The sequence below is a fragment of the Crotalus tigris genome, unplaced genomic scaffold, assembly GCF_016545835.1.
Source record: "Crotalus tigris isolate CLP2741 ecotype Arizona unplaced genomic scaffold, ASM1654583v1 scf7180000017754.2947050, whole genome shotgun sequence".
Taxonomy (NCBI): Eukaryota; Metazoa; Chordata; class Lepidosauria; order Squamata; family Viperidae; genus Crotalus; species Crotalus tigris.
Window position 1 is genome coordinate 111,938 of NW_024096616.1, and position 24,502 is coordinate 136,439.

At 37.2% G+C, this 24,502-nt stretch overlaps 1 protein-coding gene across 3 annotated transcripts in view; it reads right to left on the reverse strand.

Annotated features, from left to right (window-relative positions):
- Positions 1-333: 333 nt before the first annotated feature.
- ADAMTS2 (ADAM metallopeptidase with thrombospondin type 1 motif 2) overlaps positions 334-24,502 on the reverse strand; it is a 274,775-nt gene continuing 250,606 nt past the window's right edge. Inside the window, exons 15-23 of one of the 3 annotated variants that reach the window (XM_039340803.1) lie at positions 21,670-21,750; positions 18,985-19,148; positions 18,448-18,604; positions 16,428-16,560; positions 12,952-13,159; positions 11,871-12,000; positions 10,682-10,771; positions 3,993-4,228; positions 334-1,425 (exon numbers count right to left, since the gene is read on the reverse strand). In XM_039340803.1, coding sequence (XP_039196737.1) covers positions 1,309-1,425; positions 3,993-4,228; positions 10,682-10,771; positions 11,871-12,000; positions 12,952-13,159; positions 16,428-16,560; positions 18,448-18,604; positions 18,985-19,148; positions 21,670-21,750 — 1,316 coding nt within the window. In that variant the 3' untranslated portion in view covers positions 334-1,308. Of the gene's footprint in view, positions 4,229-10,681; positions 10,772-11,870; positions 12,001-12,951; positions 13,160-16,427; positions 16,561-18,447; positions 18,605-18,984; positions 19,149-21,669; positions 21,751-24,502 lie in introns of all 3 variants that reach the window. The other 2 variants (XM_039340802.1, XM_039340801.1) reach the window with 2 other exon arrangements.

Sequence of the window (24,502 nt, forward strand, 5' to 3'; positions counted from 1 at the left end):
TGTTAACTGTTAACTTCCTCAATTTGATGACTTTCAGATTCTGCCTATATCTAGCATTCACTATTTTTTATTTCCACCTATCTGACCTGTCTATCAGATACTTCCAGGCTGATCTCATTCAATAGGCTATAACGTGAATCCCTAGATACAGGTGGTATGCTATACAATAAACTTTGATCTGTTTAAGCAAACTTTGAACCAACCATTTTCTGGTCTTCCTCACAATTTTATTATAGTGGGGAATAAAATGGAGAGTCCTAAGTAAGGGGCCTTCAGCTCCTGGAAGAAAGGCACAATATCAGCCAACCAAAGAAAATAAACAAAGAAACAGAACAGATTTCAGTAATTATTTATTTAAAACCTGCAGTAATACAGGTACTTCTTCAGTTAGATTCTGAGGGTAAAAAGGACAGCAAAGAATTTCTTTTGTATGCATTGCTCAGATAAAGACAAGTCTATCAATTCAATCAACAGGGCAAGAAGTGTCCAGGAATGTAATGAAAGAACCATCAGTTGTTGAGAATAGCATGCAAACTATTTGCCTGTCTTTCTCACCAACCATTGAGGTAAGCTGTTTTTAAACCTGCCACCAGTTTATGCTGATACCTACTGTCTAGCCATCAAGATGGCTTTGAATGTTTTTGTTTGCCTGCTTTTGTTTGCAAGTAAAAAGATCTACAATCAAAGCAAAGCTGTACTCATAAGCACATTTACTAAAAAATTCTGGGGGAGGAGGGTGTTACCCATGAATAAATGCAGCTCTCTTTTTAAACCAAGTGAGCAGTAGTGTTACCTGTGCTGCTGCTGATATCCATGCATGCTTTCAGAAAGTGCTGTGCAAGAGGAAACCAGTACTCAAAGGGCTGACAAACTGAGGTTGTTAAAATCTAAGCAGATTCAGTATCGTTATGCATTTATATGCATAATGACATCTGTTCCCTTCTGCGACAATACAGTACACCAAATTACCTGCTGATAACCCAAATTGTTCACTACCCCAGTGGATGTGTGCAACATGTAGGAAATAAACAAAAGCTACACTTTCTTCAGACAAAAAGCACCAACTGAAATAAAAAAAGAAAATCCAGTCATTTAAATCATTAAGACTGCGAATAAAAGCAATCATTTTACTACAAGCTTTTAAGAGTATAAAAGGGAAACAGTGACATTAGGATTATTTAGCTTTCCAGTGAGTAAATATATACATTTTTATTTCAAATAGATTTTGAAAATGTGATTCACGGGTAAATGAGGATTGCACATGTGATTCAGATAAACTCCAAATCATGGCCAAATCTGCGATTAAGGTCAAGGAAGATCCATGCAAGGAGAGTCAATTTGAGTGAGCATGTTTATGAATGCTTCATGTTGCTGGAGACAGAAGCTGTTTGCAAAATCTATTGTTTTGTTTCCATAACCACCAAACTGGGGAGAGAAGGAAAGGAGAGCAGAGTCAAGAAACTGACCCATCTTCCCTCAAATTACAGAATGACTTCATAAAGGGGATTTCCAAGTAGAAATCCTTGCCTACAGAAATTTGGAGACCACCAAGTGTTCATTGTAAGCTTTTAAAGAGATCTCCAAATCAAAATATTTGCCAAAGGAGAACATTAGTTGTTCCTATCAAGTATCATCTAACCAAAATACTTGTTTAAAGAATACCTTAAACTTGTATTTTATGCAAGAATCCCAACAAAACAAGAATGAATGTTAGATTTTGCTTGCTAATTTTGACACTGTAAAAAAAATAAACAAAAGGGCATCACTGCACCTCTTTTTGAAACTGAAACCCTTAGAGGATTCTATTGTACCTATAAAGTTCATCACTTCTGGCAAAAAGTAATAATATTCATTTTTGCTTCTCAGTGGGAAGTTATACTGACTCTAGTTTTAGAATAAGCCTGCATCAAATTGGCAGCCTCTTTTCATTCTGAGTCAGAGTGATTATTGTCTGAAGTATTGAATGGAGTCCCAAATCAACATTTGTGGCCTAAGCACACTTTTGGGAAACATTTGCATATTAAAAACATGTCCAAGATGTATTACAAGTTAATTATTTAAATGTATAGTACAAGTCATACTTTTATAGCGGAGCTAGATTTGGTATGTGAGACATCTATCTGAAGTTGATGGGCTTAGTGTGGGCATTCATGGGAAGGAGAGAAATGACAAGACTGGTGCAACATCAACATACAATTATTGCCATTTATATATCTGAATCAGAGATTGAATTCAAGAGTGTCAGCATGGCATTTGGTTAATGAAGCCACCAAGTATCTCCTTCAGGCTTCATCACAATTTGGGGAAGTTGATGAAGGAATTGGTATATCATAAATAAGAAGGCTGTTTTGGTCTCTAAGTGAGAAGATGAAAAGAGACACAGTGATTCGAAGTGACTTGCAATCCTTAGGTCAAAGATATAGACCTTGGGGCCCACAGCCTCATGGTGTCCATGAAAGATTAGGTGCAGTTCCCAGCATCATTACAAAAAAGGGCACCAGCATGTCACTTTTAATCTAAAAGAAAAAACTGTTATTGGGGAATAATCATATTAGTTGTGTTGCATTTTAATTATATATACATGAAATTAATTTAATTTTGCATTTTTATCCTGGCCTTGCCCACTCCTTTGTTCTGGCCCCTTTGTTCTGGAGTGCTGGCTAAAGGAAAAATGTGGACCTCAGGCTCAAAAATCTTGTGAACCTATGGTTCCAACATTACTTCTTCATGAATGAGATGGGAAACTTGGATAGTTGCACAGAGATTGCCTTAGAACGCTTTTTTAAAATGTTCTTTTACTGTTTCTGAAAAACATTTATTTTCCAGCTGGATTTTATACAGTAACATCATAACACCACCAAGTGTGCTTTTCAAGTGGTTAATGCAATTAATTGGGCTTGGATCCCAAAATCAGACTGAATTAATTCCTCAACACTTCGGTTAGACATTTTTGTCATCCCTGAGTGTAGAAGTAGCACCTCTGAATTCAATGGAAAGTCTGGTATGCTTGAGTTCAGCGCAAATGGATATCACAGTTGTTGTACATGGAGCAATTTGATCTGTCCAAATAAATGGCAATCAGATTTTTAAAAAACAGACATATACTTCCTTGCCACTGAAATTCTATAAGCTGTTTTGTAGGCTTATTAAGTATTTTGGATCAATTGATTAGACCTTTTTGTTGATACAAATTGTATTACCCAGATAGATTCCATTGGATTCAAACATACACAGAGATGGAGCAAGATGAAAAATGAAAAGAAACAACCCTGCTGACATTCACTACAAGGAGTCCTTGTTTAATGACCACAATTGGGACCAGCAACTCATTAAGCAAAGTGGTTGCTAAATGAAACTGCAACTATGCTTCTGATCTTACTTCAATTTCTTTTACTTTGCAGAACTTCAAAGGTCATAAATATGAGGACTTGTTGTAAAGTAACTTTTTATCATTATCATGACTGCAAATGGTTGTTAAACAAAGCAGTCTTTAAACAAGGACTAGCTGTATGTATCATTGTTGCATAGCAGTTAAGCTATGATGCTATTGTACCATTTTCAGTGGGTATTTGTAACCCCAACATTTGTTATGCTGTTTATCTTTTCTTTAATTAAATAAGCCTACATGTTTATTTATTGCAAGCTATAGCATTAGGCATTTCTGCCATAGCACCACTATTTAAAAACTTAGCCTCTAGGGTGGCATGGGCATTACTGCAGTACTGTAACATCTCTATAAGAGAGAAAATATATATATATGTATACTGAGTTATAGTTCCAATTTAACGCAATTCCCTGAGCATTCCTTTGTTCTTTTTTTCTGCAATCAACTGCTGAATTCTTTGGTTCTTTATCCTTTCATATAGTGGTCTCCTCCTCCAGATGATATTGTGTTGTGGCACTTCATTTTCTGCCTCATGGATTTTATAGGGTGCATCCAGTGTGTTGCCTTCTGGCTGCTCTTTGGTCACAACAGAACTGGAGGTATTTACCTTGGCAACATCTGGTGGACCTGTTGCTCTATGTGGTATGTGATCTTCAACAGATGTTGTAAGGGTGGGAGTGATGTTCTCTTCAATATCATTAACTGTTGAGTTGCCATGTCCTGTTTCATTAGCGTACATACCACAAGACTTGCAACACAGCTTATTATATCCAGGAATGGTACAGTATCGGTGAAGAACTTCCATGCGACAAAACATTGATCTGTCTTCTTTGCAATGTTCTGCTGGAAGAGAAAAATAAATTTAAGTATATGCTATACACCTGAAACAGAATCAAGTAAACTTGGTTTTTAAGAGATCCTTGCATAAATAAGGTATTATATGTGCTCTTAACTAAATCTCTCATGTTTTTTGCAGTAATCTAAAGCTATAAAACAAATGTCATGCATCAATTCAACTTTTGGAGGACATGGAACAAAGTGACAATTCCTGAGTCATGTACGTTTGTGTGTTCCCAAATGCACACATTAAAATTATATAGGATATAACTTTTAGATACAATAAATTGTTAGAACCACCTGTCATCTGGATCACCCTGGTTACATGCTGGATTTTCCTAAGCTCATGTCAATAGCCTGTCTTGAGTATGTATATCAGTGGAATGAAAATTATTTATATAAGAAGCAGTTTTCTGACTTATTTTCATACATTCTGTTAATCTGATCACAGGAAGTTACTACATTTGGCATAGTACAGATCACACACCTTCCAACTTTATTATATTATATTATTTTATATTATATTATATTATATTATATTATATATTATATTATATTATATTATATTATATTATACCTGCACTTGTTTATTATATCTTATTATTTTGTTGTTTTAATACTAATAACTGGAACAAAATATACATTGGCAATGATGTAAACAGAGCCTTGGTGGTGAGAAAAAATGTTACACACACATTTAAAGACTCCATTCACTATATTATTTGTCATGAAAGTTTCAGATTGTACTATCACAAGTCACTGAGAATTATACAATCACTGAGCACACTAAATCTTTACTGGTCTTTGATGGGGAGAGTAGTGTTAACTGTTTTTCTACAGTTTTTCTTGGGCATTGTTTTGGCTATGTAATAACAGGCACTGAGTTGAAATTATTGTCTTTTTTCTTTCTCACCCGGATATCAAGATAAATTGCTATCAAAGAAGCAAATTCATTGTGCGTCATCATTTTTGCTTCTACTATTTTATAATAATATACCATAAAAAACTAAATGAGTCCTTGAGGATTTTATTCCACTAGTTGTTGCTGACTATAGAGTGTGTTCATCTCTGTTTCAAAACCATTGAGCCAGCACTGTCCAAAGACATTTCCACAGTCAATGTGGCCAGCCTGACATCATGGAGCACGGTTACCTTCCCATCAAAATGGTACCTATTAATCTACTCACATTTGCATGCTTTCAAACTTCTAGGTTGGCAGGAACTGGGGTGAGGACAGGAACTCATCCCATTGCGTGGTACTTGGGTATCGATCTTGGACTGCTGGCTTTCCACCTGACAAGCCCAGCATCTTTTAAAATAGAATAGAATAGAGCTGGAAGGGACCTTGGGAGGTCTTCTAGTCCAGCCCCCTGCTCAAGCAGGAGGACCTATACCATCTCAGACAAGTGACTGTCTAGCCTCTTCTTAAAAATGTCCAGTGATGGAGTGCCCATGATTTCTGGAGGCAAGCTGTTCCACTGTTAGGAAGTTTCTCCTTAATTCCAGGTTGCTTCTCTTTTTGTTCAGTTTTCAACCATTATTTCTTGTCCTGCCCTCTGATGCTTTGGTGAATAATGTGACCCCTCTTCTTTGTGGCAGCCCCTCAAATATTGAAATACTGCTGTCATGTCTCCCCTATTTCAGCCAAGCTGCCCTGCCCCATAATATACCATGCCATTATTCAAATGCTAAAGACTTAATTGGCATATGTACAGAATCTTTCGTCTATAAGGAGTGCACCATTTTCTGAGTTTCTATACATTGCTGAACATTACTAGGTAGCCGTTAGACAGGAACATATTAAAGGCAAAAACCAAAGCAGTTCTCTCAATTGATTGTCTCACTTTCTAAAAAAGATTGTCCTCTATATAACTGAGATCCCATCATTTTTTTTTTTAAAAAAGCACAACATTATGTTTAGATAAATCATGAATCCTCCCTTGTAGGAACTGATGCATCAAGAGAAGGTAATAAATTGAGGTAGTCCTCAATTTATGACTGCAACTAAGCTTGGAATTACAGCTGAAAGCCATGCCAGTTGTTAAGCATGCCATTATGTGACTGCACTCAATTTGACAATATTCTTTGCAGTGATCATTAAGTGAATCACTGCAGTTGTAAGTGAACATGACAGTTGTTAAGTGAATCCATTGTCCACAATGGGCATTTTTGGCAGAAACCAGAAGTAAACACCAGTTTCCAGCAAAAAAACACAAAAAACATTATAAATTGTCATGGGGCCACGGGAGAGCTGGAGGCCATTGGAAGTTCAAAGCTGGGTGGTAAGTTGCAAGAACTTGGGAGATAGACTTGGAGAGATCTGTCATAACTTTGACCAGTCGCTAAATAACTGGCCATTTTGTACCTGCATATATCTACATTATGTACCTGTACATATTTTCATTGTCATGGGAATTGAACATTTACAAAAACTCTCCAACAAGCTCAAAAACTTCATTTCTTCCGAGAACCAGTATTGTCTTTCTTGCATGATTCATGTACTTATCTCAACATCTATGTGTGCCTAATCATGCCTTCAAAATGTGGAAAGTTGTAAAAGAAAACAAGGGACAGATGTGTTAATGTCATCTCTTTGTATGAAGAAACGTTCTGAGGAAGATAGAGATTAGCATAAAATGCTGGATCATTATAGAGACCAAGTGCCTGGGCACGCAGCAGAACAACTCTGAGTTTTGCTGCGTTATGTGTCCAGATGGGAAGAGAAGAAACACATCCATATTGCCATCTGGTGATAATATTAATTTGGAGGCACAGTTAACATGGTATTTAATTTCATACTACATCTGGTTGCAATATGGCCTTGTTGCTTGAATTATTAATTCATTTTTTGCTACCCTACTGTAAATAAGAACAGGTTAAGTCCAGGAATCATATATGCTGAAGAAATATCAATGTTCCCCCTGCTTATAAAGCATGAAAAAAAAAAATTCTGAAGCACCCTTGTTTACATAAGAAATCAATACTGAAATTCAAACTAGGTTTCCAAGTATGCATTGCAGAGAGAGAGAATGAGCAATCTGAAAACTAAGTTAAGTAGAAGTAAATGCAGGATGCAGGAAGCATATTTTAAATAAGGACTGAAATTTCTCATATGGTAAACCACACCAAGAAAGTTTCCAGAAATTGCCTCACTGAAAACTATACGAGCTATGAAGCATAGAGCAATATTCTTATGTAGCCCCAATCATTTCACTGTAGTCAACAGAAGACAAGAGATATACACACTTTAATTTCTGAGAGCAAGACACCATGTGAATTTCTTGATGCTTCAACAATTTTAGATATACATGCTACAAATCCTTCCTTGGTAAAGTTGTGGTAGAGTGTAGTTTGTGCTGTGTGTGTGTGTGTGTGTGTGTGTGTGTGTGCATGCGCTAAATTTTTGCCATGTTTCTGTGTTCTAAAAGAAAGAAATTTCAGATGCATCTTTGCAAATGTCTAACAATCAGGATGGTATGACAGGATCATCAGGCCACTTAGAAGGAAGCTGCATGCAGATATGGTAGCACAGGGATTAGGGGGCAATAGCCTTTTAACTGCATTGCAGATTACAGCCCACTCTAATTCAGGAGCAGTCGTTGACTTCAGAAAGGCTATATAATAGTTCTTTACTCATCCTCTAAAATATAGGGCATGAATGTGTTTAATTGGCAAATATATCAGTCTAGCATATGTTAATACTTATACAAATATAACTGTATGGCAGCATTATAAAAGTTAAAGTTCCCAGATATTTATGGGAAAGAAACAAACAAATTTTGTTGCTGTTATTTGACTTTGTGCTGATTTCATAAAATATATTCCAAGGGAAATAACTGCCTAAATTCTTTAGGTTCGAGATCAAATGTTTTTTATATATAAAACTATTAATTTAACAACTGTAGGGTTAAATATGTCTAGAAATTTAAAAATGGCAAAATAATGATCTATATTTGATTTTTTCCAAATATATTTGAAACTAATTTTTCAACTAAACATAATTTTCAAACTAATTAAAGAAACATTTGGCTGTTCAGTCAAGGAGCCTGTTGAAACAGCTTTAGAAAAATGCCTTATTTTTCACAGTAAAATATGCAAAATATGTAGATTACATATAGAGTCAGGTGAAATGAGTCCTATGATGCTATTAAAATGCATTTCATTTATATTTAAGGATTTATAGAAAGATATCTTCTTTACTTCCACAGTGGGGTGGGGTGGGCTGGGATAGCCATGGAGCATCAACAAGATTTGTGGCAGTTTAAAGGTGTAACAAATTCATTTTGGCATCAGTCACTTCCTGGATTGCAAGCCACTTGCATGCACAAAGGCAACCATTAACCTTCTTGATTTTAAGGTGCAAAAGTCTTTGCACCTGTTTGTCTTAAGCTTGTGACTTGTATATATCAGGATAAATATAGGTGTTTATTCCTGCAACAAAACTGCCAGACCTGCTGAACTTTAATCTTTTATTTTTCAATACGCATGATAGACTGGAAGTATGTCTTTAACTCAGCAGTAAGAAAAAAATAGTTATTTGTACAATCACTTTGGTACACATTTCAACTGGCCTGATAGAAAATATTGAACAGCAAACTGAATTGGCACGTTTAATATTGTGTTAAATACATACAAAACACTGATAAAATATCCCTGATAAACCAAAGTGCATACAGAACTGTGCGCAATGCCCAGGTATCTTATTGCACCATTCTCTAGAGCCACCCATATTGTCAAACATCACTTAATAGTTGTCTATTGAAAGGTAACTAACAGTCATAAGTAAGTTGATAACAGTTATACACCAATTATTTTACATAACAGTATTTAGAGCCAGATAACACGTCTTTGCCTTTTATGTTGCCATGTGTAATTACTAACATGTTGCAGCGGGAAATAATAATAATAACAGCAAAATTTAAATATGTGATCACATGATAATGACCATTTTGAAGTGCTACATTGCCAAAATCCACAGGGTCACTTTTGTAAGGTATCTGAAATGTTAGTGGAAAGAGAGTACTAAAATTGTTATGGTACCCCAGGACTAATGCCTTTCTATTCTTTGATATTGCATGAGTGGTCCAGGGAGAATAAATTTTAGATCTTCAATACAAAGTCTGTTGAAGGAATAAATTGCAATGAAACAAATTAAGTGTTGCAAAATACTTTTCTTTCATCCAATTTGGTAATGATCCTTTTTTCTTCCTCATACATGGACTGTGCAAATTTCCTTCCAGTGTTTAATCATTCAAGTAAAATACTCTGTACGTGAATATCAATTCATGATACCCGTACACTTATTTAAAGCTGGAACTGGAGATTAATGCCAATGCAATTAAAGTTTAAGGCATTTTTCTAAACATAGTTTCTTCTTCCCTAAGCAAAATAAAACAAATCAATAAAAATTGAGGTAATTCTGTAGTTCACACTATTATGCTTGCCAGTAGACACACATCTATAGATCATACACGCACACACGCACACACACACAAATAGAAAAACTGAACAGTCAAGCCAAATATGCATATGGTGAAAAAAGACTGATGAATGTAATGATGAATAAAGAATTAATTGCTGAACAACTTTTGACATTACATTGTGTGTCAATGCCATATTGTCTCAACAATATTACAATACTGCACACCACAACTTGTAGCATAAGTACATGTTCTGCCATGTTGTTTTTCTAATTGTTTTTTCAAAGGAAAAAGAAAAAAAGGAACATAAAGTACACTCTGATAAAATTGTGTTTTTCTACTTTTGGAAATCGCTACAAAACCAAACAAAGATTCCTTTGAAGCATAGTACATAGTAGCAGCAGCATTTGATGGACTATATATAAAAAGAAGTCTCATCTTCCTGAATAATAAGGTTTTTTTCATGGTAACAAACACATATTTTAAAGCCATTGTGACTCATGGATTGAGAAGCAATGAGGCTATAAAGAAAGATGGAATGGTTGCTTTTGCCCTGCTTGAATACCCTGCAAAGACACTGACTTACTTATCTGCCATGAGTTAGAGGAAAGGAAAACCTTAGCACTACAAGTTGTCATTATTGTGATGTGATCACATTCACAATAAGTTGTCAGTTTCACCATCAAACTCAAATCATGAGCCAGTTAAGAGCCTTTTTTCACCATCACTAACCAACAAGCAAACCGACATCAGCTCACTTTTTAGAGGACTTACAACAAACTGCAGATATTCTGCTTCACACACCCAACCCCTTGATGACCTCCACTGCAGCAATGAAGGGCTGCTCAATCTCCAGAGAAGCAAGACATTGGACACTGCAACCCAGTGCAGGGGGAAAAAAAAGATTCATCTCAAGATAAAACTCTGAAGATTCAAGAAAATGTTCCATATAGGAAAAAGAATAGAGCAGAAGGCAAAGTCCACATCTGATGTGGCATGCAGTTAAAAGCAAAGGCAGAATTATAAATGGGTCTTTTACTTGAAGATATTTTCTGGATGGGATAATCCGTGTCCGGTTTTGACAGCCACTGTATCATATAAGTCTTCTTGGATGTATCAGATGAATTTTCTGAAGGAGAAAGAAAGATTTGGGGCAGAAAGGAGGAAAAATATGAGCACTTTCTGTAGTTTTTAAGAAACATTTTACAATCCAAAAGCTGAATGAATAGACCCCATTCTAATCACAAAAAGGAAAATATTTTACAAGCCAAAACTATAGTTAGAAAAACACCAGTGTTTTTAGTTTTAATGAAGTTAATCATTTGAGCCCTTCTGTTCAGATGTATCACAATGTGGCATGCTTTCAGAAAGGCTAACACAGTACAAATGAAGATAGTGAATAAATGTTTTTAGAGAAGTTTACTTCCATTTTAGGATTTCTTTACACTTTCGGGCTGTTAGGTGTGCAATTAAAACTTTGAAAGGGTACTTTTGAACAAGTAGAACAGGGACAGGGGTTGATTAGGGCTTGCAACAACTCTAAGGAGAGCAATTGTGGACTATTGTGGATCTAGATTGGAAGACATAGACATGGTGGAACTACAGAACACACAAACAGCAGTGAGAAAAAATAAAAACGTGATAATTGACTAATCTCAGTACCTAGTCTCAACTATTAAAGATTCCAAAATGGAGTTTGATCCTCTGGTAATTCATAAACCAACATTTCTTAACCTTGGCAGCTTGAAGATGTGTGGACTTCAATTCCCAGGGCTGGCTGGGCAATTCTGGGAGTCGAAGTTCACACATCTTTAGGCTGTCAAAGTTGAAAAACACTGTCATCTACAAAGAAGAAACAATGCTTTTAGATTCTTGTCAAGAATGATTCTCATCATTTTGGCTTTCTTTATTATTTCATACTAGCGGGCTAGCATTTTTCCCCCAAACCACCATCTGCAGTGAGCTCCCCCCTCTCCCCCCAAAATCAGACTTCTTTAAGAAGTGTTTTTCAAATTTCTTCTCCAGCTGCATTAAAGATAAAACTGTTAATACTGGGAATATGGGACAGATTACTCTGACAATAGAGAAATAAAATAGAAAATAATGACTGTTTTTCCTCTATAGTTTGTTGGCATTTTACAAAGGAGTCTTCCCAACTTCAGCCCTTCCCCTTCCCTGCCTCTCCAAAAGACTCAAGAAGTCAGAGTTTTTAAAATGTGTACACTCACTAGAACATGAAGGTAGCCTGCAGGGCCTTGTTGTTTCTGGCCTATCTTCTTTACATAAGCCAGTAATATTTTCTCTTGTCCTGCAGAGAACTGGCCTTTCTTGGGTGCCATTACCGCAGGTTACGGAACACTGGAGAGCAAAGAAAGAAAAATGGGCTTCTGATTCTCTTTTGTAAATGCATTTTTGGTTTATATCTTTCACCTATACACATGCACAATTACTTAGCGCTAACAATCACAGTATTGTTACTCTTCTTCCAACTTTCTAAACTTCTGGATGACTCTAAGGCAGTGGTTCTCAACCTTTTTAATGCCGTGACCCCCCAACCGGTCGTAAGTCGAGGACTTTTCCTGCCCAGGAGCGCCGCACATGCGTGGTGCCACCCCCTGTGCCGGCTGAGGCGTAGCTGGCAAGCAGCAGAGACGGCGCAGGCCAACCACCGGCTGGGCCACCAGCTGGCCCAGCCCCGGGAGGTAAGGCACCCGCTGGGCCCCACATGTGCCAGCAACCCTCCCTGCGCCCGCTGGCCTCCCACCTCCCACCCCTGGCCCTCTTTTACTTACATTTTTAGTAGTTGCTCAGCAGGGAGGGGTGGAAGTTTCCAGACAGCTCACCTTCGCTGCAGACAACTTGCAGCACTGTTTGCAGAATGGGACTTTTGGCGGACTCATCAGGGCAGAGACAGCCTGGACAATTCCTATTGGCTTTTGAAAGCCAATAGAATTAGACTCTATTCAAGAGAGTCTAATTCTATTGGCTTTCAAAAGCCAATAGAATAAAAGGGAGTAGCACAGCTAAGGAAAAGGGGAAAAAATGCGGACTGCGTTGTTTGGCGATCCCCATGAAATGGTCATTCAACCCCAAATGGGGTCCCAACCCACAGGTTGAGAACCACTGCTCTAAGGCAAACGTGGAGCCGTGTTGTTATATAAATGTAACATCTATACATTCCATTTTGTATCTCCAAGATACAGGAACTGAAGGGGCACAGAGACTTTTCCAGTTATTTTGATTGAGAAAGCACATGGATATGGATAGTCCCCCTGTATAAATTGAACCATGATACAAATATCTGCTTACCTGTGACCAGGGTCCAATCCACCACAGTGCAGGGCAAAGTTCTCGATTGCAAACCCTCTTGCCCTCTGGACGATCACTGCTGCAATATTTGGTATGGACAGAACGGTTTGTGTTGTCGTGCAATGTTTGGATACATCGTACTGAACGCACCTGATATCCTGTTTTCCCACAACTTTTGCTGCAAGGTTCCCAGTCACCTGTCACCCATCTGTTTCAATTAAAAACAATTAAGTCAAATATATAATGGGACCACAGGATAGGCTCCTGTCTAGTATGAGTACTTCCAGAATGAGTATCACTTGATCTGGGACTTAAGAAGAAGAATAGTCGATTGAAGACAGGTCCATGAAAAGCAGAGCTGACAACTGTGATGAAGAACAAAGAGCTGATGAGTAGACGAGGTCTTTAAGCCTCTCTGGACAGGGGAGAGATTGCCCACAAGTGCTCCACGTAAGGATACTGCAAAATAGTGGCCCCAGCAACCTATGGAGATTCTCAGTCATCCAAGTTATCCCAAAAGTGCTTTTTCATGAGACAACTGGACTTTCTTGTTTTTTCTTTGAAGATGTTTCGCTTCTCATCCAAGAAGCTGAAGAAGCTTCTTGGATGAGAAGTGAAACATCTTCAAAGAAAAATAAGGAAGTCCAGTTGCCTAGTGAAAAAGCACTTTTGGGGTGGTCTCTAGCAGACTTTCAGCAGTGGGAGATGAGGGAATAGTCATCTTGTTCAAGCACAATTGGCTCCATTGAAAGGATACTAAGTTCACAGAAGGAATTGCTTGTTAACTACTTATCAGCTATTAGAAATCTTTGGATCAGCAAGTTTGAAAGTATCAAGTAAGTTTGTCTTCAATGCTTTAACAAAAAAAGTTTTAGCTACAAGCTTAAAATCTTAAGATAAACAGCAGAAGATTCGTTAAAACTTCAGTTTTAGAAAGCTACAAATGGACTAAGGGTTGAAATAAAATTTTGGAATGAATTGTAAATAATTCTTCCCTTCAAAAAAATGCTTTTTTCTGATTTTTTTAAAAAAATAATAGGACAAGAGAGAAAACTAAAAATTTTCATTAAAGGAGAAGAATGACGAATTTATAAATATATAAAATCCCAATATACAGGTAGTCCTTGATTTACAACAGTTCATTTAGTGACTGTTCAAACTTACAATGGCAGTGAAAAAAAGCGATTTACAATCGTTTTTCATATTTATGACCACTGCAGCATTCCCATGATGATGTGATCAAAATTCAAACACTTGGCAACTGACTCATATTTATGACGGTTTCAGAGTTCCAGAGTCATGTGATCACCTTTTGTGACCTTCCGTCAAGCCAAGTCAATGGATAAACCAGATTCACTTAACAACCGTGTTACTAACTTAACAACTGCAGTGAGTCACCTAACAACTATAGCAAGAAATGTTGTAACATGGGGCAAAGTTTACTTAAAAACTTTCTCGCTTAGCAACATAAATTTTGGGTTCAATTGTGGTCGTAAGTCGAGGACTACCTGTACTAGAAATCAGAGCTAAAAACATGACCTAAAATAAGGTCGAGGTGAGCCGAGGTGGCGCAGCAGTTAGAGTGCAGTACTGCAGGCCACTTTAGCTGACTGTGTTCAGCAGGTCAGCGGTTCAAATCTCACCGGCTCAAGATTGACTCAGCCTTTCATCCTTCCGAGGTAGGTAAAATGAGGACCCAGATTGTTGGGGGCAATGTAAATATATATATACATTGCTTACTGATGTACACCGCTTAGAGAGTGCTTGCACTTAAAGTGGTATATAAGTCTCATAAATAAATAAATAAATAAATAAATAAATAAATTCTACTATTGAACTATCCTAATGTGGATGTGCCAGACTTAAGAGGACAGAATTTCCTTCTAGTTTTTCTGACAAATAAGATCATCTATTCATAATACTCTAAACAGTTAATATGGAAACCAGCAGAGAGAGCAACTATTAAAACAAGTGTTGTTATCAGAAGCTGGCACAGAAGCAGCATAATTCTTAGAAATAAATTTGCTACTTTCGCTTTGCCAACAATTCAAAGTCAGCTAAGTACCATACGAAAGAATGAAAGCCATAGCTTCACAGTTTGTTGTGTCACTGTAAATCTTTCATAGTAATAGAACCATTTCTCTTGGGAACAATGTTTAACTATTTTTGCATCTGTGATAATCACAGAGTGTGTGACAATCCTATACCTGTAAATACTAAAAACTTAAGTGTTGCAAAACTCTGGACTCTTCGCTTTTGCGATATTCCATCTAACACCATTTCCATTTCCCAGCAGTGAATTGCTCAAGATGCTTCACAAATAGGCTGTGCTCAGGCTGGGATATCCTCTGATCTACAGTAAGTGAAATAGAAACAACCTCTACGGAGACTTTCCTCTTTAAAATTAAATAGTTGCTCTTTCCAAGAAATACCTAGATATCCCTTTCACTTTTTAGTTAGGACACAATGAACTAAGGAATGTGAAAAGCAAATTAATTATAGAGTGGACACTGTTCTCAAGTCATCTATGATTTTAGGATTTTCAAATTAATGTGTTTACAAAAAGGCTGCTGTATGATATTCCTTCCTTCTAGGTATGTTTGTTTTACTACACTGAAAGTCTGCTAACAACCAATGGTGTGAATTAAGTGGTAGTTGAATGCACAGCCTTGTAACTTACTACAGACACATCAACTAATTTGGTTGGGACATGATGCTAAATCCTGGTTTATCAAGAATGAGCATGTATGAGATTCAAAAAGTGATAGTCCTATTTATGCATTTTTTAAATTGCTAGTCTCTAGTTAGATTAGGAACAAAGGCAGGTCCTCTATCTTTACAATGCCTGTTAATCCAAACCATGGAGTGTAATATTTGTTTAAAATTACCAGAAGTAACTATATAAATGAAAAATACCATATAATGCTTACATCTAAATTTTTTGTAAGCAGAAAATCCTCATTTTCCACCATTCTTCAACAACCCAACATTTCTAAAAGTTATGCTACAGTTTTTATTGCTGTTTGGATTAGCATTAGTAAATAGAATATTTTTCAATAATGGCCTGTACATATTTTTAAAGAACTGAAAATCAATTGATATAAATTCTATGTGCTTCCCCTTCAAAAATTCAGGTGCTTATACGTGTTCAATAATGACTTATTCTACTATGTTTACTAAGATGTTTTTCTTAAAAAAACCCCACCTTTATCCTCTTCAAAATTCATTTTGCAATCAGGGCACATCCTTATTTACCTGATTTTTAAACTAATCTTAATATTGCTAATTTCATCATTTCACATTACATCATATGTAATTCCTAAGGTGATAACTTTACAAAAAATATCAGAGCAATCCTGATCCAAAAAAAGCAACAGAAAGAGAAGAACATTAAGACAAAATCATCTGAAGCAAGGCAATATTCCATTAGGAGATGAGTATTTAATGGCAGTGAATATTCAGAGAGACCCACTTACATTGGCTGGGAACATTCCTGGAGATTGCACACTCTGCGAATGGGCCTGGGTTTTGAGATAGACTCACAGTAACTGCGACGGATCATCTTCAGATCATTCTTCCTCCGGCAACCATATTTTGTAAATTGGTAGCCTTAGGGGAAAAAAAAACTTAGTTTATCTTCAACATTGCAAAGAACTTTCACATAATTCAAATATTTTTATTTCCCCCCTATTAAAAATACTCTGGCCACTATTTTATGAATGAAGGCGAATATACGTGTCCCAGGGTAATGTTGCAGGATTCAATCTGGGTCTGTCCACCAGGACACAGAAGTTTTGTCTTCCCAGCTGGAGCCCATCTTCTTTCTAGAGAGAAGTTCCCTGTGGATGGGCTCCAGCATCTGTCCTAAAGTTCAGAAGACAAAACCTCTGTGACCCAGTGGACCAGATTGGATTCTGCACTATTTTATGACTTCTTTACACCAGTTAAACCAGAGATAATAGAATAATTCTCTTCTGCTTGGAGGCCTGTTCAGATGCTTGTCCATCTCTCAGTAATCCAGGAAAGCACATAGAGTTGTTAATGGTTTATAAATTAGCTTCCAGTTATATAAAAGTAAAGTAAAATCTCATTGGAGTCAAGCTTGATTCTTGATAATTTACACAGATGCATTCCTATCACTTGGTATTGCCTTTAAGTTTGACTTCTCAGTATAGTCAACTACCCTGAGTTTCCTAAAAGGTCCTCTTCCACCAAACCAGGAGTGATTTTGCTTAGCTTTCTAGATCAGGCAACATGTGCATTATGAAATAACCAATTTTAAAATCTTTTTTGATCTGTAATAATTAATCTAAATCTAAATATCCTGGCAGAATACTCATTTATAGCAAATCATGGCATTTTGTGGTTTGCCAGGAGCATTACACATTTTATAAACTCTTAAAATCTGCCTTTTCCCCATACTTTGAACAACCCTGTAATCATTTTCCTTTTCTACTGAATGTTTACATTTTTATATTTACATTTAGAAAGTATTTTTATCGTTCATCTTCTCTCTCTCTCATAACATTTGATTTCCTTGATCTCTGGTCAGTCTCCCAACAGGAGATCCAAGGACTGAAATTTCTGGTCATATCCTTCTAATGATCAAGAAGGCAGCAAAGTAGAAACTATTTCAGCTTTTGTATTTTTCACTATTTAATCACAGTCAGGCAGCGCAGGATGTGAAAGCACTCTCTCTTTGACACACCACAGTTAATGGGAAGACATGAGGTAAGTACCCCTTGAATGATAGTGACAGTCCTATAAAAGGAACAGGAGTTGATGGTCAGGTATGAAGTCTTAAAATACTTCTGGGAGATGAGATTTAAGACCCCCAGCTTTTCCCCCTACAGTTCAGCAATTCTGCTATTGTAGTTAACAGGCAGTAAGTATGATAAATGTTTGAGACTGATTCCAAATTTCAGAGCAGGTGGAATTCTGGGGGTTGGGAAATGAGTTAATGTAGAACAATTTTGCATGTTTCTGTAAAAATAAACAACTGACATGTTACTGGTTAAGTACTGTGTTGGTTCAGTCTACTCTACATGTGAAATGCAAGGTATTGGTGAACATTTACACTGCAGCATTTTGTCTCCTGCCATTTGTTTATTTTTTAACTACTGTTCATTTTCTAGATGTGCAGCATGTTACGACTAATAGACAGAAATTTTTCCATGGAATGTATTTTTCTACCTATGAACTAAACGTTTTCATATTAAAATGTAACTGATCATTACACTTTGGATAATAAATAAAGACTGATGGATGATTGTTTGGAAAAATCAAATGTGCTGCACTGAATGAATGAATTACAGTACCACAGGTAAGAAACTACAGGTAAACCTGTTAAGCCATTTTAAGTTCATGGATTCCTGTCTCAGATTCAGCTATAAGCCATATTAAACCATCAAGCATACTTAAAAGCATAATTAGAAACACAGAGTTTTTTTTTTTTATAACAGACAGAAAAGTCAATGCAGTCATCAACATCTTTACCTCCTCCACAAGGTTTTGAGCACTGGGTCCATTTTTTCAGAGCCCATTCATATGGTACAGGATCTTTCAAGACATTGTTATCATCAACATTTAAAGAATCTTCATGGATCATAAATTTGTATGTCAATGAAATCTTTCCATTACCATGAGGAATTACCTAGTTAGACAGATAATGTATATCTTTTCAGGAAGATCATTTTAACATCACTTCTAAAATCTCTTCAAAACCAGATTCCAACCAAGATTTAGGCTTCTGTGATTCTCTGGTCTTGTTCCAGGTCCTGGCAGTCTCTTCATTTCACCTCTGCCACTCTACCAACCACCTTACCCCATAAGATCCCCAATCTTGTTTTCTGAAAAAAGGGAAATCCATATCCCTAGAGCTCTCACGAACGAAAGAGGCACGGTATATAGTTGGGAGGCACAAACTAAGTTTTGGCTTTCATCCTCAAAACTGATTCCTTAACTGATACTATATATCAAATAAAGGGTGCATAGCTCACTGTCGCATCGCACCTTCATCTTCAAGGAACTTACCAAAATGGTGATACCATGACGTAAAGGGCCCATCGTTTGAACCATTTCCCTGTCTTCATCATTTCGATACTCCCATTCTACACCCATGTTGATGAAAGTTTTGGAGTCTGGCACGTAGTTATTTTCATTTAGAATATATTTCCCTGTTTCTCGATTCTTGATCGCTAAAAACAAAATGAGAAACATGAAGTCAAGAGATGTCAGGAAGCTTCCCCTTCCTTCTAATTTTTAATTATAATCCAGCGAGTAAAGAAAATAGAAGTCACAGAAGTGACTGCTTGCTTTGTTTATTTTACTTGGAGAATTCATCAAAAATTTCACCAGAAAAGTTTCTATAAACATTTTAGTACTAACAAAAATAAAATATGTCCTTCCCAGAGTTTTGGAAAAATGAGGATTTATTATTATTATTATTTGTTAGGTTGCCTAACTGTCAAAAGTCTCAAGGCAGTGTACTATGTGATTCTAAATATGGCAGACTATGAATTATATTATTATTCACCTTAGACAATAGTACAAGGCTTGTTGTGCTTTCTTAGAACCTAACAGGGATGCGGCAGATTCTCCCTGGCTTTTCAAACTTCCAATTATATTCCCTGCTAGAATTATTAGGATATCCTAAGATTGTCCCCCAGATAAAGCTTTATTATGCAATGGTTCTTCCTGATTTACAAAACTATACAGGGGTCCAGACAACATAGTCTTCCATCTATATGGAAAATCTACAGTTTGCCACAGTCTTCTTTATTGTTATTTTCAGGACTTTTTTTTGTTATAGAGCGCCCAGAACGGAGTTCTGGCACCTTTTTGGGATGGAACCTTGTAGGGTAGGCAAGGCGGGTTGTATGATGTGTGTGAGTTCTGGCACCTTTTTTTTTTTTTTTTACAAAAAAAGCACTGATTATTTTTATCATTAACATTCCATTAAAGAAGGAATTTTATAGAGAAGTGTCAGAATGAGAGAAACAGAGCAAAATCTGTGAAGGGGAGAGGGGTGAAAGCAGAGACTGATGTTTGTAATCCTCCCACCTCCTCCAAACTGCAGTTTAATGAGATCAAAATTGGCTACTATTCTTGGATAATTAGCTATATATTGATTGCAGTTGTAGGGCCCCACATTTGTAGGCTTCATTATTGGCTGATTTGAAAAAGGAAAATAGTTTAATTTCAACGACAGCAAATAGAATCAATGACCTAAGTAATCAGCAAATAGAATCAATGACCTAAGAGCACGTGTGTTAAATATGACAAATCTTTTCTCCATGAAAGGTGATTTGATTGTACCAGCCTTTTCGAACAGGAGGATTTTACACACTCATCTTCCCTCTTTTCATATACAAGCTCAGCAGCAGTCTTTGCATCTCTCTGCTTGTCACCGCTAAATTTGCTGGCCCACTTCTACATTAAAACATGTAAGGAATATTTTATCTTTCAAAATAATAGTCAGAGATGACAGCCTCGTACACTTACTGCCCTCCTTCCCAACTGCTTCAAGATTCATTTGTGTTGTCAGCATCTATACGTTCTACAAAAACAGAAGCTTTACATCTTGCTCATGGTTTTTCAGGAACAGTTTGTCTAATGTAAGGAATATGTCTGTGCAATAAACATTATTAATCTCAGACAGCTGTGGAGAACAGCAATTCAGAAACGTATCTCTTAAAATAAGACCTGGATGATTCATAGCAAAGTTACTAGGTCAGTGGACACGAATCTGCTTCTAATTAATTACAGCCTACAAGACAATGCCTCTTATTGATTCACTGAACTATAAAGACTGAGAGCATTTTTGCTGCAGCTGGCTTAGAACAAGAAAGAAAGACCAAGAGAATAGATGCTGGAGATGTAAGCAAAAACACATCTGGTGAATCTGATCCATGGGAAATGTGGGCTCTGCAGCAAATATGGAAATTATTGCACAATTATATTGAGTAAAATGTATTTATTTATTTATTAAATGTGTATGCTGCCCAACTCCAAGTGATTCTGGGCTTTTATTATTTCAAAGCCAAGTTTTAGGAAAGTTGGACATACTATTTCAGTGATGGCGAAACTTTTAGAGACTGAGTGCCCAAAATCCACTTATTTATTGCTGGGTGGATTTTGCTGCAACCCAAAATCCACTTATTTATTGCTGGGTGCCAGGTGGGCGTGGCCCACTGGATGGGCATGGCTGTGGTGGTCATAGCAGATTGAGTGGGTGTGGCCAAGGTGGGCATGATCACCTCAATGTTGCTCGTGGGAAGGGATGCCTATGGGGGCCGGGCAGGGTTGGAGGAGATCCAGGGGATTTCTGGCACGTGGGGCTGTGGGCAGGAGGGTCATCCTGCAGGGTGAGGCAAGGCGAGGCAGGGCAGGGGTGCCATTGTCACAGGGCAAGGTGACGCAAGGGCCGGGGCGGCTGCTGCCTGACACCATCGGCCCCTGCACACAGAGGCCAGTGAGCGCATGGGTGCTGGGATGCATCCAGCCACGTGGGACCTCGCCGAGTAAGTGGGGGGCTGGTTGAATAGGGATGGTTGCCATCTCCGAGGCATGGCATGCATGCCCACAGAGAGGGCTCTGAGTGCCACCTCTGGCACACGTGCCATAGGTTTGCCACCACTGTACTATTTCAAAGAGCAGGTACTAAGATACTTAATACTGTAAAGTTCAAAGCTGAATATGATGCAATACGATATGTACCAAGATTATGAACAGTGGCATCAGATTCTTGTATAAGTAAATGCCTTGCACCAGCTGGAATGTCAAACATCTTGACGTAGCCTGCAAGAAAGCATTAAAACTATTAACAATAACCTTTATAAGCAAAAGAAAAAAATCATTAATATTTGCTATAGCTATTACTTTATTTTATATAACAGATGCCATCTAACTCCGTTTTAAAGATTTTTGTAGCTCCAGAACTGACTTAAATCACAATTGCCAAAGATTGGTGGCATTGTTTACTATCAGAAAATGCATAAAAATGACAATCTGAGCTCTGACTGGTTTCATATAGTTGTTATTGTTTTTTGCACCATTATGTTGTCCACTGAGAAGATTCTCTCAGTCTCCCCCCACAAATATTCCATGCAACCTCTAGCCATGAAGAAATTGCCCGTTTTAACTTGTGAGTTCTAAGCCACTTTTTGTTTCTTTTTTAAAGAATGTGGATACTTCCTTTCAAAACCAGGTTTATTCATCTGAGTTTACAAACACTTTAAAATCACAAGATACTCTTAAAAAATAAAATATCAAGAATAAAATCAATACAATATATTTAAAAGGGACTTTACAAATAACCTAGTCCTTTCTGTTATTCAGTGCTGGAATCAACTATATCATCCCTGAGAACTTCATCCAGAGTCCACCTGAAAACCTCCAGCATGGGGGAGCCCACTACTCACCCACTGCTTTATGACTTTTACCATCAGGAAATTCCTAATATACAGCCTGAATCTCTTAATTTCAGCCCATTGGTCTTTATCACAGAGCCTGTTTCAACACATTTCCAAATGACTATTTTTTTAGATAATTGTAGCAATATCAGACTTATATTCCACTTCATAGTGTTTTACAGCCCTCTCTAAGCAGTTTACAGAGTCAGCATATTGCCCCCAACAATCTGGGTCCTCATTTTGCCAACCTCAGCTGGATGGAAGGCTGAGTCAATCTTGAACCGGTCAGGACTGAACTCCTGACAATGGGTAGAGTTAGCCTACAATACTGCATTCTAAGCACTGTGCCACCACAACTTAGTGTATCAACAGCCTATATTTGTAGGCTGTTAATACACCACCCTTGGTCTTTTCTTTGGCAGCTAAACATTTGCAGTTCCTTCAACGAAAAGGTTTAGCTCTCTGATCATCCTGGAACTCCTCCTTTAAACCCCCTTCAATGTTGCCATGTCGTTTTAACTGTACAGCCTAACAGCACAGAGTATAAAGGAGCTATACAAAGAACATGGAAGTGGTGTTCCATATTAACTATTGGAATATTTCAATTAATTAAATAGAGACTCTGACTTTATTTCCTCTGATATCTGGTTTTCCCCTTCTCTTTGTAAAAACATGGCATACTGATGATGTAGAGAAACTGAACAAGAGAATGTAAATGCATAATATACAATTCACTCCAACCTAGTAATAAGGGCTTCTGTAAAAATAAAATAGGGTAGCACCATAGAAATCATCTTGTATTCCCTAGAAAACTAAAAACAGGAAAAAAGTAATAATTGTAAATACCGGATGGAGCATTTGAACCAGACTCAAAAAAGAGAGGCGATTCAGAGTGCACGCTGATGTCCACATCACATCTGTTGGCAACTCTTTAAAGACAACAAGGAGCCAAAAGCTGTGGTGTGCACATCCCTGCTTGCTCCCAATTAGCTTTTCCTTTTTGAATCAAGATCACTGCACAATTTTAGTCATTTCATCTATTTTAAAGGCTCACTATCATCTTTTTTCCTGAGCATGCAGAATTGGGTAACGAAGGAAAGCTGATATTTTTCCTTTTAAAATGAAGATCCTTTTATGCATGGATTTCAGTTTATTTGTTTAGTTGTGTCTTTTGGGCTGTTTTCCATCTTGAAGGACAATTCTTTGACAAGATTTTTCACCCTCCCTGAAAAATAGACATAATGCAAAATGGAAAAATTTTGTAGAGCCAGACAATAACTTTAGTTTAGAATGATCAACCAAGAAAGCTGAAAGCCTGCATATATCCAACACTCTGGTTTTAAGGATGAGGTTTCAAGACAGACAAGTATTTCAGCAAGAGCCAATGTGGTCTGAATGCAGTGCTGATTTGCTTCCCTTTAATCCCTCATATAAAGAATCACAACAGTGGCCAGAATGGAAGGACAGAAGCCATAGGCAAGACTGAAAGGGAACAGAGATATAAGCAGGTCTGAAAATATCTATGTTCCCCCAGTTTGGGGTATGGGTTTTTATAATAATAATAATAATAGTAATAATAATAATAGTAGTAGTAGTAGTAGTAGTAGTAGTAGTAGTAACAGGCCAATTACCTGTTTACCAACAACTTTCAAATTACTAACTGGTGTGGTAGCTGATGCAGTACAACAGCATCCAGTTGAAAACAATCTCTTTCCACCTGAGCAGAAAGGAAACTGCCCCAATAGCAGAGGAACAAAAGATCAACTCCTAATAGACAAAATGATCTTGGAAAACTGCAAGAGAAGGAAGACCAACCTGAATGTGGCATGGAGTGACTACAAAAAGGCATTTGACTCTCTGCCACATGATTGGATAATAAAGTGCCTAGAAATAATAGGAGTCAGTAGAAACATCAGAAAATTTGTGCAAAGATCGATTGCACAATGGAAGACACAGTTGCAGATCAATGGTGAGAGACTGGGAGAGGTTAATATCAAGAGAGGAATATTTCAAGGAGATTCATTATCACCAGTACTATTTGTTATTGCACTGTTTCCTCTGTCAACAATACTGAATAACTCAGGACATGGTTATCAAACATCAAAAACATCTGCTAGACTATCCCACCTCCTTTACAT